A 12,783-nucleotide genomic window follows, 5' to 3' on the forward strand; every position below is an offset into this window, starting at 1 on the left:
AGTCCACAGGCTGTCATTTCCTACTCTTAATTAAGTCTCGTCCAAAAATTTGACCTCAGTCACAAGCAATTTTAAAAGCAGTTCCAATCAGGATTCATATATGGACATACAATAGAAATCACAAACAGGCCCAATGTGAAGTTTCCGAAAGATGCCCTGAAGCGGGATTTACTAATCCCAAATTAATCAGGAGACAAGACCACAGAGATCCAGAGAAAACAGACTTTATTGAATATTGCTAGCAATAGGCCCAGTGCAGTAACCTGACAAATACTGAGCCCCGAGCAACGCCCTGAGGCAGGTTTTATAGATTTCAAGTTCATAGCATGGTTTCAGTTCCTCTTAGGATAATACAGTATTCATACATACAGATGGTTAAGATGGAAAAATACAAATACAGAAGTATATAATGGAAAAGTATAAAAGCAGAAGTCTGTGAGTTTACAATCCTATAGGGTTTACGCAATACTATCTTGGAACGTCTTGTGGTTACAATTGTTACAACATTATAGTTACAACAGATTGCTACTGAGAGTACAGATTTAGGGTAAAGGCTGTTACATTATAAATGATATAAAAGCAAGGCCGTTGTGATACATATTGTTAGGATATACCATATGAGGGGCTCCCCTTCATTCCCCCCTGTTGAGACTTTGCCAAGTGCTGCAGTCACTGCAAAGTTTCATATTCGGGGCCACCGTCCGTGGAGTTACCCCCCTGTAGGTCGGTAAGTTTCTGGTACTCCCACCAGGCCATCGCCTGGGCTGTGGCCTTTTTGTCCACCAATAAAGACAAGGTGCTGGTAATGGTGCGGATAAAGATTGGAAGCACACAAGGCAAGATGACACACCCAGCAGCAATGAGACCGATGAGGGCGACAATAGCCTGTAAACCAGGTAGTTTAGGAAACCACCCCGAGAAAGCATCAGCCAGGTTAAGGCCTCTCCATGTCTGTACAGGGACATGTGCTATCTTGACCATCTTATCGGTGATTTCCTTAATAACATGGCCACTATCATCAATCTCAATGCAGCAGTTAGTAAGATTGAACTTACCACACACACCTCCCTCTTTGGCAAGCAGATAGTCCAAGGCGAGTCGATTCTGCATAATATAAGTTCTAGATTTTACACTTTCCTTAGCCAATTTAGTGAGGCCCTTAACTGTTTCATTAGTAATGATCTCAACCACCGCCTGCAAGCGTATGAGGCGATTGAGGAGATAGATCGGGGTGCGGTATCCCCACATGCCATCCTCAGCCCACGTTGCTGGGCCGTGATATTGAATTATCCTCTCAGCAGGCCATTCCTCTGCCTGGAAAGTGTGTGAGCCGCCCACGTTAACCTTTTCAATTGCAGATGTGTCTACATGGCGGCGGGTCCTAATGAGATTCCCAATCTCATCATAGACCGGTACCCCTAAAATCTGCCTATTTCTCAGGGGTAACAAGAAGAAGCCTGGGCGAATGATACCTAAAACACAGGAGCCACACCAGCCCGCAGGAAGTTCAGCATAGGCAAAGGCACCACATAGCCAATACATACCATCTGGAGCCAACCAAGGCAAAGCTTTATTTGTGGGGTCCAAAAGGTAACTTTTCAAAAGCTGCACTCGTTCCAGAGCGGTGTCATCGGCGGTGTATGTCCTGTTAGTACCAGACCACCAGGTACGATTGTTCCAGGCAGAGCGGCAGCGCAGAGACCCAACATAAAAGCAGCCTCTGGAACGATTTCTAGTATAGCAGACAGAACCTACCAGGTTAGAAGTTAAAGCCCAGGTGCCATCCTTTCCTGGGGTGGCAGTGAGATTATTACGATGTTCCATATCCAGGACAGTGGAGTAATTAAGTTCCTGGGCCTCCCATGGCCATTTGTCACCCATGTTTGTACCTCCACAGACAAAACAACTAGAAACGTTAAGGGTATGAGCAATGTCCTCTGCCAATCGGACAAAGGTGTTATGTACCTGGGCAGGGAAGTCAGGAATGTTAAGCTTAGCAATTTCTTCGTAGAACGACCAAAAAAGGTGTTTGGTGTCCCCTCGGGATCGTGCTCGTTTGGTAAATGTAAGTCTTATCTTTGCTCCTGGATCCCGACCTCTGCCATCGATTTGAAAACCATAATCGGCAAAGGCTCCATCTTTATTCATGGACCAGAGCGAATGATGGAAAGTTAGGACAACGGGATTACATTTACCCAACGGACAATTACTTTCGGCCACTCCGTTCCGAAGGGAGATAGCCTGGGAACTATCCATTTTGGAAATACAACTCTTATAGGGACACCAGTTGTAGGTATCAGCAATGTGACAATCAGGTTTAGATCTAGTTCTGAGACACATATACTTATTGTTAAACATATACTCCCTTTCCCAGTCCAGTCCTCCGCATCGGGTTTGATAGTAGCCTCCTCTATTAATAAGGTTACAGGCGTCAAAGGTTAGAGTCAAGGATTGTTGTCTGTAAGGAGTGGAATTTGAAGTGACCAATTCCAAGCCGGAACCACCCATGTGATATAGGTAGACCCCATGTTCAGTCCACTTGGTAATCTGTGATGGGTCATAACATTGAACTACTGCCTTCTTATCCCTGCATCTCCTATAAACTGTGTTATTCAGAGTGCAGGTTGGCAATTCGGTCAGACAATCGTCCGGTTTAGCAGTGTGATAAATTAATGTATTGCTAATAACCTGATCCGACCGAGTAGTGACTATGCATTCGGCACATGAGGGTGGTAACGGTGCCTTTAGTGGTTTCTTAGGTTTGATTGGTGGCGACCGGGAAGGAAAGGGTCCTGTACGATAGCAGTATGGGAGGTTGTTATGAACACAAACCTTATACTGGACAGAGTCCCGTGTACAAGTCCGTCCTTCACTGCACATTAAGGTGGTGCTTGGGGAGTAAAGGAAGTTTGTGCCTCGCACACAAGGGGCGCACTCAGCCAGGTTCCCCTCCTGTATGTAGCAGTATATCCCCTGAGTCCCATTGCACCTGCTATACAGTTTTTCTTGAGCCTTACAGGTGGTTAAGTCGAATTGTGTGCAGGAGGCTGGTTTTCCATACACCTGTTTGTTTGTTGGACAACTACAAGGGCTCTGCCCGAGCGCGTAGTCGTTCTGTACCTCACGAGTGGTCCTGTGCTTGCGCGAGGGACCGTGATGGTCAGAACGAAAGGGGCGTATGAGATGGCATTTTTGTAAAGGGTCATCATTGCAGCGTAAGAATGAGTAATTCTTATATTTACATGGGGGTAGATACCCAGAAGAGCAATTAGGTGCTGCAAGAAGTGTGAAGGCAAAGCGCCGGCCGTCTGGCAGGGACAGGAAACAGTCAGTACATATGGACGGTGTTACAGCCGTAGCCGGGAAACGAGGTTTCTGACTAGGGCTGACCTCAGGTTCGAATCCCTGAGGGTCATAAAACAGAACTGGATCCAATGTAGGTGACATGTTTCCTCCCAACCACGTCCAAATGTCATCATCCATGGGGAAGCGCTTGCCCTGATCCAGGGGTGAAATGGGGCCCTCCAAAGCCAAGCTCCCCTTCCCCCCTGTTCCAAGCAGAACACGATAAAGATAAAGTGAATTAATAACGATACTGGCTAGTAAAAGAACAATAACAACCCAAATGGAAGGCAAGAGGCCACGGCGAATACAAGCCGTCTCACGGATGCGCTGAGCAGGATCCATTTAAGACCAATGATAGGAATAGGTAGGTCCTGGTTGACTAAGGGCTGTGAGAACCGTAGGAGTCGCCGTTAGGGTAGAGACCCGGTGGCCAGAGGAATTGGAATAGATGAACCCCTCAAGGACTTGTTCGATAACAACAATGTCACAAGAAAGGGTACAGTCAATACATAAAACACAATCAACACAATGGGAACAGCAGCAGGAATCGCAGGGGCAGGGGCAAAACCAGCACATGTAATCAAGGAGATGCTGCGTGGACTTGCCTCCCAGAGCGCAGGGTGAAGCGAGGAGCGTTGCCCGTGCGATGGGTATTAGCCTCCGGAGTAATACCTGCAGGGGATTCCTCTTCGGCGCCCGTTCGTAGAGGGACAGCTTCCGGAGTGTCACCAGAAGGGGCAGCCACAGGAGCAGCGCGCCGTCGGCGAAGGGTGAGCCGCAAAGGCTGCTCAGGATGGCAATCCACCCGCCAATCAGAGGAGGCAGCAACTTTAACTCGAGACCAATGGATCCAAGGCTTAATTTCAGCAACTTTAACAGCAAGTGGAGAAGTCATAACTACAGAGAAAGGTCCTCTCCATTTAGGACAAAGAGGTTCCCGTTTCCACTCCTTAACCCACACTTCCTGACCAGGGGAGATGTTGTGAGTGGGGGTTACAAACAGGTGTGGGCGGGAAGACAAAACATAATCCTGTAACTGGTGAACCATTTGATTAAGTGATTGAAGTTGGTGGAGCTTAATAGTGTCACCCAATTGGGTCTCAGAAAACAGAGAGGGACGAACTAAGTTGGGAACCCTCCCATAAAGCAACTCAAAAGGTGAAACAAGCAAATCTTTGCGAGGAGCGCAGCGCACAGCGAGCAGAGCCATAGGCAAGGCATCTGGCCACTTGAGGTGCGTTTCCTGACAAATTTTTGCCAGTTTGTCCTTAATTGATCTATTAACCCGTTCTACAAAAGAACCACTACTGGCGTGAAAAGCACAATGAAGGCGCCAGTGGATGCCCAACATAGTGGAAATCTTCTGTGTTGCCTTATGAATAAACTCCGGGCCATTATCTGAAGAAATTTTAGAAGGCAGGCCGTAACGAGGAATGATAAGCTGCAAGAGGGCCTTCGTGACCTCAGAGGCCCGCTTGGTGCGAGTGGGAATACATTCCGGCCAACCCGAATAAGTGCAGATAATGACAAGCAAGGCAGTGTAAGAACCAGAGCGGGGCAAATCGGTGAAATCAATCATAAGGGAGTCAAAAGGATAATCTCCTCGAGGCTGATGTCCCTGCGGGGGCTGTGGTCCCGTTCTAGGATTGTTAGCTGCACAAGTGTGGCACCTGGAGCAGACGTTGGCAGCAATGCTATGGACCTTGTTGATATAGAGTTCACGCAACAAGGCCTGAGCCAGAGCAGTCTTGCCCAGGTGCAATTGTGCATGGACCTGATTAACGACATCCCAGGCCAGGTGGGCCGGGAGGAAAACACGAGAATCAGGCAAGACCCACCAACCCCCCTGTAGGGAAGCATCGAGGTCCCGGGCTTGGGCAAGTTCAGATGCATTATAATGAGGCTGCATAGATTCTGGGGGATTCCATAAGGCGAGGCAATGTCCCTGCGGGTTGAAGGGTCGCAACGCTGCCTGACGAGCCTCCTGGTCAGCCTTATGGTTACCCAGCTGTGTGTCTGAAGGGGATTTCTGATGGCCCCTGCAGTGCATGACAGCCACCTTCCTAGGGGCCCAAACACTGTCCAGCAGGCGGAGGATTTGTGGACCATACTTGATGTCTTTTCCCCCTGCTGTAATAAGTCCCCTTTCTTTATATAATGCCCCGTGGACTTGGACAGTTAAAAAGGCATATTTTGAATCAGTGTAAATATTGACATTCAGATTTTTAGAAAGCTCAAGGGCTCTAGTTAAAGCATGGAGCTCAGCCAACTGTGCACTAGTACCTGGAGGGAGGGGCTCGGCTTCCCAGACATCAGTTAGGGTAACAACAGCATATCCAGCCTTGCGAACCCCCTCCAGGAGGAAACTAGTGCCGTCGGTGTACAGTGCATAGTCGGGACGGGGAAGTGGGACATCTGACATATCAGGGCGGCTGGCATATATTTCCCCAATAGTCTGAATACAATCGTGAGCCGTATCAAGATCCGGTTCAGGAAGAAGAGTTGCCGGATTCAAGGAAGTAGATTGCTTTAAAACAATCATAGGGTTATGAGTGATAAGGCCTTGGTATTTAAGCATACGGGGATTGGTTAACCACAAATGGCCTTTAGTTTCCAAGACAGCCTTCAAGGCGTGGGGGGTTTGTATTTCAAGTTCCTGGCCAAAGGTGAGCTTAGACGACTCTTGAGTAAGAAGGGCCGTGCCAGCAACAGCCTTGAGACAGGCAGGCCAACCCCTCGCAACAGGATCCAGCTGCTTGGAAAGATAGGCTACAGGGCGATGCCAGGTTCCTAACCGTTGGGTGAGGACCCCGACAGCCACATTTTGTTTAGTATCCACAAATAACTGAAAAGGTTTGTCTAAGTCTGGCAAGCCCAAACTGGGGGCTTGCATCAGAGCATGTTTTAAACTTGAGAAACTTTTCTGTTCCTCTTTTCGCCAGAGGAGCGGCTCTCGGTCACTACCTCTGGTGGCCTCATATAGGGGTTTCGCAAGGAGGCTGAAGTTGGGAATCCAAATACGGCAAAACCCAGCAGCCCCCAGAAACCCCCGGAGATCCCTTTTGGTCCGTGGGGTGGGGAGGCGGCAAATAGCTTCCTTTCTTTCATGACCCAAGGTGCGTTTTCCAGGCTCAATATCATAGCCCAAGTATCTAACTTTTTGCAAAACCAATTGTGCCTTTTTCCGAGAAGCCTTATAGCCCAGTCGTTGTAGAAGGTGTAGGAGATCATAAGTGTTTTGCCAGCATATGTCCCTTGTCTGGCCAGTGACCAGCAGGTCATCAACATACTGCAACAAGACCTCCGGCTTGGGGAGGTTCAAAGCTTCCAAATCAGCTGCGAGGGCATTCCCAAACAGAGTGGGGGAGTTCTTAAAACCTTGAGGCAACCTGGTCCAAGTATACTGCTGTTTACGACCAGTAGCCGGATTTTCCCACTCAAAAGCAAAGAGATGCTGACTCTTTTTATGGACTGGGATGGTAAAGAATGCATCCTTAAGGTCTATGACCGAAAACCATGACGCAGTCTGGGGAATCAAGCCCAGAATAACGTACGGATTGGGGACCAAAGGATGAATGGTTACTGTAGCGGCATTAACTGGCTTTAAATTTTGGACCGGACGGAAACGACCATCCCCTTTAGGAATAGGCAAAATTGGGGTGTTCCATGCCGATTCAGTAGGGACCAAAATGTTATGTGCCAGATAGAGATCAATGACTTCCTGTATAGCTTGCATAATGTGCCTAGGGTAGGCTCGTTGACGAAGGCGAATCGGATGTTTGGCAGGGAGCTCCTCAACAATAATGGGCGTCTGATGGCGAGCAAACCCAGGAGGGTTGTCCTCAGCCCACAAGGAAGGGACATTAAAATCCTCCCAACCGGAGTTTGCTACGATTTCATGTAAAGCCATTAAGCGCCATGCTTCCTCCTGGGGAACGTCCACCGAGACCTTGCCATATGCCAAAGAAGTAGAACCGTCCGGCTCAAAGGAAATCTGAGCCCTTAATTTACTCAACAAGTCTCGCCCCATAAGGGGAAGAGGGCACTCAGGCATGTAAACAAATTGATGAGTTATTGTTTTACCCCCCGTGTGACAAATTAGGGGGTTGAGGAATGGGCGTTTGATTGGCTGGCCTGTCGCCCCCTGGACCGTGATGGTATGCGAGGAGGGCTGGGCCAAGGGTTTGGTTATGACGGATCGGGTAGCCCCTGTGTCGACAAGGAAGGAAATAGGCTTGCCTCCAATACTGAGACTGACCATAGGTTCAGGGAGGCGGGCCGAACCCGGTCCGTTTCACTCCCACTCCTCGACTTCGGCCAGACCAATGAGGGGGGTATGGGACGCCCCTCGTCCCCTCCCTCGAAAGGGTCTGCCGCGTCCACCTCGGCCTTCTCGGGCATAGCCTCCCCGATTTCCATCCTTGGGACGTTCCAGTTCTTTTTCAGGGCATTCTCCCCTCCAGTGGCCAAATCGCTTACATATGGCACACCGATTTGGGTCCAGGGGTCCCCCTGACCCCTGGTTCCGATTCCGCCCCAGGGGTCCCCCTGACCCCTGGCCCCTTGGACCGCCCCAGGGGTCCCCCCGACCCCTCAAGCCCCGATCCATTCTCGGCCCACCGCGGGTCGCAGGCCCGCTCATCAAAGCTGCAGCAAGCAATTCTGCCTTTTTATGCATTTTTTGCTCCTGCTTTTGTTCCTCAATTTTGTCCCTATTTGCAAAAACTTTCCTCGCCACTTCCATCAGTTCACTCATTGATTTCCCAAGAGCTCCCTCCAATTTCTGCAATTTTCGCCGTATGTCAGGGGCAGATTGAGAAATGAAAGCCATTGCCAACATGCGAGCATTTTCAGGCTGAGTTGGGTCTATGGGGGTATACATTCGGTAAGCATCTAAGAGGCGGGCATAGAAGGCTTCCGGGGCTTCACTAGCACCCTGGATCACCAAAGAAGGTTTGGACATGTTGGTGGTGGGTTTTCCCGCCACCTGGATTGCCTGCACCACAAGGCGCTGGTAATCCTGAAGGGACCTAAGATCCTCGATCTTATAAGGGTCCCATCTTGGGTCTTCAGAGGGAAAATTCCTAGCCACCCAGCGTTCAATGGTCATATCCCGGGCTGGCATAGTTCCTTTTAAGATTTTAAGGGCAGCATTCCTAATCTTTTCCCTTTCTTCTGGGTTGAAGATGGTACTCATCAACTGTTGTAGATCCCTCCAAGTTGGATTGTGGGTATCTACAATAGTTTTAATCAAATCAGTAACCTCTGCTGGTTTGTTACAAAACGGACCATAATGCATTTTCCAGTTCAACAGGTCCGAGGAGGTAAATGGGACGTGTTGAAACACAGAGACAATTATGGGCTCCCTGTTTGGTTCAACGACGGACTGATCTACCCTCCTGAGAGGGCTCAGGAAAGCCGGTCCGTCTTCCGACGGATCAGCTTCCTCACTCTGCCTGGTATTCTTTGAGCGAGTTCGATCAGCGATGGGGCCTTCCTGTTCCCCAAGGGGCGACTTTTGTCCTCCCACTGCTCCTTCTAATTCAGCAGAGGAGGGGGTGATCTGTTCGCTTTTCTGGGTTAGTCGCTCCTTTGGGCGGGCCCCCTTGTCCGATCCATCCAAACTGGTTTGGGCGGAGCGGTCAATAGGGGTTGGGACCCCTGGTGAATCAGGGATACCCAAATCATCCATGGCTCTCAGGAAGGTATCGGCACCTTCACCTGTACTGCCCGAAACTGAGGTGCTTGCCCTCTGGCTAAAGTCGCCCTCCCCTCGAGGGAGATACGGTGGCGGATTGGGCAGCTCCTCTGGGCAGCTGGGAAGGATGGTGGGGTTTGTTTTTTCCTTTTTATATGGCAAGGTGCGAGAAACCAATAATCTACACCTTGCGGCTTTGCACTTTTGTAGCCAAATGGGGGGATGTTGTACTAGAGTAAGCCAAACATCGATGTATGGGGCTTGGTCAGGGTGTCCTGTGGTGGGGTGGAAAACCCTCTGGTGTACTTGTAGTACTATCCCTAGATCCAGTGATCCTGCTGCTGGCCAGCCTACTCTGAGTTCTGGCCAGTCCACTTCACAGAACGTCCTCAACCTCTGCCTACTCCATCTTATGCCATAATCTTGACTAATGTAGGCATCTTTGAAATGTTTTAACATACATGCCAAGGGGGTCAAAGGCGTACTTCCACCTCCACCCATTTTCCTCCCAGGGCACCAGACAAGACAAGTAGGTAAAGGGATTTGGGAAGAAGGTAAGGGGTCCTTCTATCCCAGGTAAACACGAAGGATTCTCAATCACACTTCCCCGGCCGCCAGCCCCGGACACTCAACGGTCACTGGACGGAATCGCGGGGTACACTCACACCAGTCGTGCACGACAAACCTCCCACGTTAGGGTCCCTCTGACCCTGGGGTCCCCCTGACCCCTCGTACCTTCAGGGAAAGGGTGATCAGGCACTTCCCCCCCACTACTCCACCCGTCCAGTGGCCAGTTACATATGCTCCCTCCCCCTGAGGGAGCTTGGCCCTAGACCGGCTAGTGGTTATTCCCCTGGGTGACTCTTACCTTCCCAGCAACCCCCCGTTGTCTGGATCTATAGGCTGGTCCCTAGCCCAGGGGTTCAGGTACTTGCCTGCCGGCGTCTTTTCTTCTTCCTCCAGCTGGATTGATTCGTGCCTGGTCTCGTGGTCTCTCTTTTAAGCGGTTCTTGGAAACGTCAACCGATGCTGCGAAGGGCCGGCCCCACGGGGAAGTCCCTCGGACTAAAAGGGTCCGATGGGCCCTGGGACTTTCCCCGATCCTCCGAGTCCCTCACAGCGTGGTGACGATCCAGAGGAATCTAAAATTCCGTTGCCTCCTGCCTGGCTCGCCAGAAATGAAGCGGGATTTACTAATCCCAAATTAATCAGGAGACAAGACCACAGAGATCCAGAGAAAACAGACTTTATTGAATATTGCTAGCAATAGGCCCAGTGCAGTAACCTGACAAATACTGAGCCCCGAGCAACGCCCTGAGGCAGGTTTTATAGATTTCAAGTTCATAGCATGGTTTCAGTTCCTCTTAGGATAATACAGTATTCATACATACAGATGGTTAAGATGGAAAAATACAAATACAGAAGTATATAATGGAAAAGTATAAAAGCAGAAGTCTGTGAGTTTACAATCCTATAGGGTTTACGCAATACTATCTTGGAACGTCTTGTGGTTACAATTGTTACAACATTATAGTTACAACAGATTGCTACTGAGAGTACAGATTTAGGGTAAAGGCTGTTACATTATAAATGATATAAAAGCAAGGCCGTTGTGATACATATTGTTAGGATATACCATATGAGGGGCTCCCCTTCAGCCCTAATTAATCCATGAGCCGAACTTCAAAAGAAATAGTCATTTATTAGGATTAATAATTATAATTATTTATTAATTGAATTCGGTTTTAATTGGGTTGTTTTTAAATCTTGGGCCAAAATTATTTAATTGTTTTTTAAATTGTTTTAAAATTTTATATGCAATGTTTTATCTTGGCTGTACACCGCCCTGAGTTCTGCAGGAAAAGGGTGGTATAGAAATAAAATAAAATAAAATAAAATAAAATAAATTAGGAGCACCATTTCGGCAATATTCGGATGCAGTTAGAACTAATCCCATGTAGATTTACGTTCCCCTATGACCCTATCTCTCCCCTCCTCTCTGGGCATGTCATAAATCACATTCTCCAATTAACCACTTTGGCTGGCTGTGAAATCCAACACCCTCCTTCTGATTGCGATCAGGAAGAATGTATGGAATGCACTTCAGTTAGGGAAATCAATCAGCTCTATCAGTTCTCCCTCCCTCCTGCTCATGGCAACTTGAAAGCTTTGCAAGTTGACACCCAACTCTTAACATTAGACAGAATTCAAGGTACTGGTTATTTAATTGGCATTAGAAGACAGGCAGAACTTCGGTTAAGTGCCACCAACATAGAATGTCACCAAAGTATATAGCTCTGGATGACCTTCCCCAGTGATCTCTGGAGATAAGTTACCTCGTTGAAGAACAGCAGCTGCCAATTCCCTGAATGTTGAACTATCTTCCTCCAGCATCAGTTTTGGACAAGACCTGACAGGAAGGACCACAACCACTATAGAATAATGTCCTTAAGGGTGGATTTGTGGTTTTTTTCCCCAACTTAGAACTTTTCTCCAGCTATTCCTCTGGAAAGGGAGCCCTGAAGAAGTTTAGGATCCCCAGAGGAGAAGTTACTTCTCACTGTAATTTTCGAAATTCTGGTCTCTGAGATCTCTTCTACTACTTCTTTGAGGTAAACATCAGACTGTCTTTGTGGTAAACATCCAACTGAAACAACATGGAAGGGATCTTGCATCAGAAAAGGATAAATCCCCTCAGTCACAAACACTGTGGCACTGGTTTGAGGACAGGTAAGGGACTGTGTTCTTGAATGTACTTTCTCTCCTTTGCAGGTGAAGCTTGGCTTATCTCTCTCGGAATCAGGAAAGTCACTAGAATTTCTACATTGTGAAGGTGCTTTCAATTCATTTAACTCTTCTTCTTGTCCTTTCTTAAAAGCAGGAAGGGGATTGATTTCAGACCTATGAATTATGGACTTTCCGCTTGTGCTTCTGTTGTGGCTAGTGCCCCAGCCAGTCTCTGGGAAGCTTAAAATGAAGTGCCCGCTGAATTTCAAGCACCAGGATGGAAAACAACCATGGAGCTATTACAGGCCAGGAGACCATCTCATTAATATCATCACCACTGAAACAAAAATATTGCATACAACAACATTGCCTTTCAACAAGGCTCCTCATTGTCAGTTTGAGTCGTAAGTCGTTCAGTGTGACGGTGTTGCAATCCCTCTATTTGCAGTTCTCCTTATTTTCTACTTATTTCACTTCTGCCTATATTGTAAGAATTATTTCTTGAATCATTTTGATTTCCATTTCTTCTTTCTTTTGTCTTATTTTATGGGGGAGGTGAAAAAACTTGAATCCAAAGATGAGGCAGAAAAAACAAACAAACCCTGAAAAAAGTCCAGATTCTATAAATTTCCTGGTCTAATTCTGAGTTATCATTTGAATACCAACTTCGGTTTAAAGTAGTTATTGAATGGGTTGTAGTTGACTCTGTCCAGACCATTTCCATATTTTTATAATCACTCATTCATATTCAATGCCTGATAAGAGAATAATTTGATTTTGGAATTGCTTTTCTCAGTCACTTATGCAAGAGCCTCTTCAGATTATGATGGTTCTACTTTAATGATTGAATGATTTTGAATCCTGGTTACTCAGCAGTTGAAAATTAGTACTGCCACAAATAATATTTTAATTGTGATTCTTAACTTTAGTGGAAAACTATCTCCATCTCAACTCCACAACATTCATTAAAAGGAATGGTGATACCCTGTTTCCCCCCAAAATAAGACATTCCC

The 12,783-nt window shown here is 47.6% G+C and overlaps 1 protein-coding gene across 1 annotated transcript; it reads right to left on the reverse strand.

Annotated features, from left to right (window-relative positions):
• Positions 1–3,925: 3,925 nt before the first annotated feature.
• Positions 3,926–9,544, reverse strand: LOC148116041 (uncharacterized). Its single transcript, XM_087885359.1, has 2 exons — positions 7,669–9,544; positions 3,926–7,554 (listed from the first exon to the last, which is right to left on the reverse strand). Exons 1-2 carry the CDS (start codon positions 9,542–9,544, stop codon positions 3,926–3,928), a joined length of 5,505 nt encoding a protein of 1,834 aa, XP_087741485.1.
• Between the last annotated feature and the right edge of the window lie 3,239 nt (positions 9,545–12,783).

This window comes from Pantherophis guttatus, chromosome 2 (genome assembly GCF_059756535.1).
Source record: "Pantherophis guttatus breed Tessera chromosome 2, ASM5975653v1, whole genome shotgun sequence".
Classification (NCBI taxonomy): Eukaryota; Metazoa; Chordata; class Lepidosauria; order Squamata; family Colubridae; genus Pantherophis; species Pantherophis guttatus.

Excerpts from the sequence above, each read along its gene's own strand:
- LOC148116041 (XM_087885359.1), bottom strand. The coding sequence starts at position 9,544 with ATGGGTGGAGGTGGAAGTACGCCTTTGACCCCCTTGGCATGTATGTTA. Across the intron at positions 7,555-7,668 it reads GTCCCATACCCCCCTCATTG|GGGCTACCCGATCCGTCATA; the intron begins GTCTGGCCGAAG and ends TTGTCGACACAG.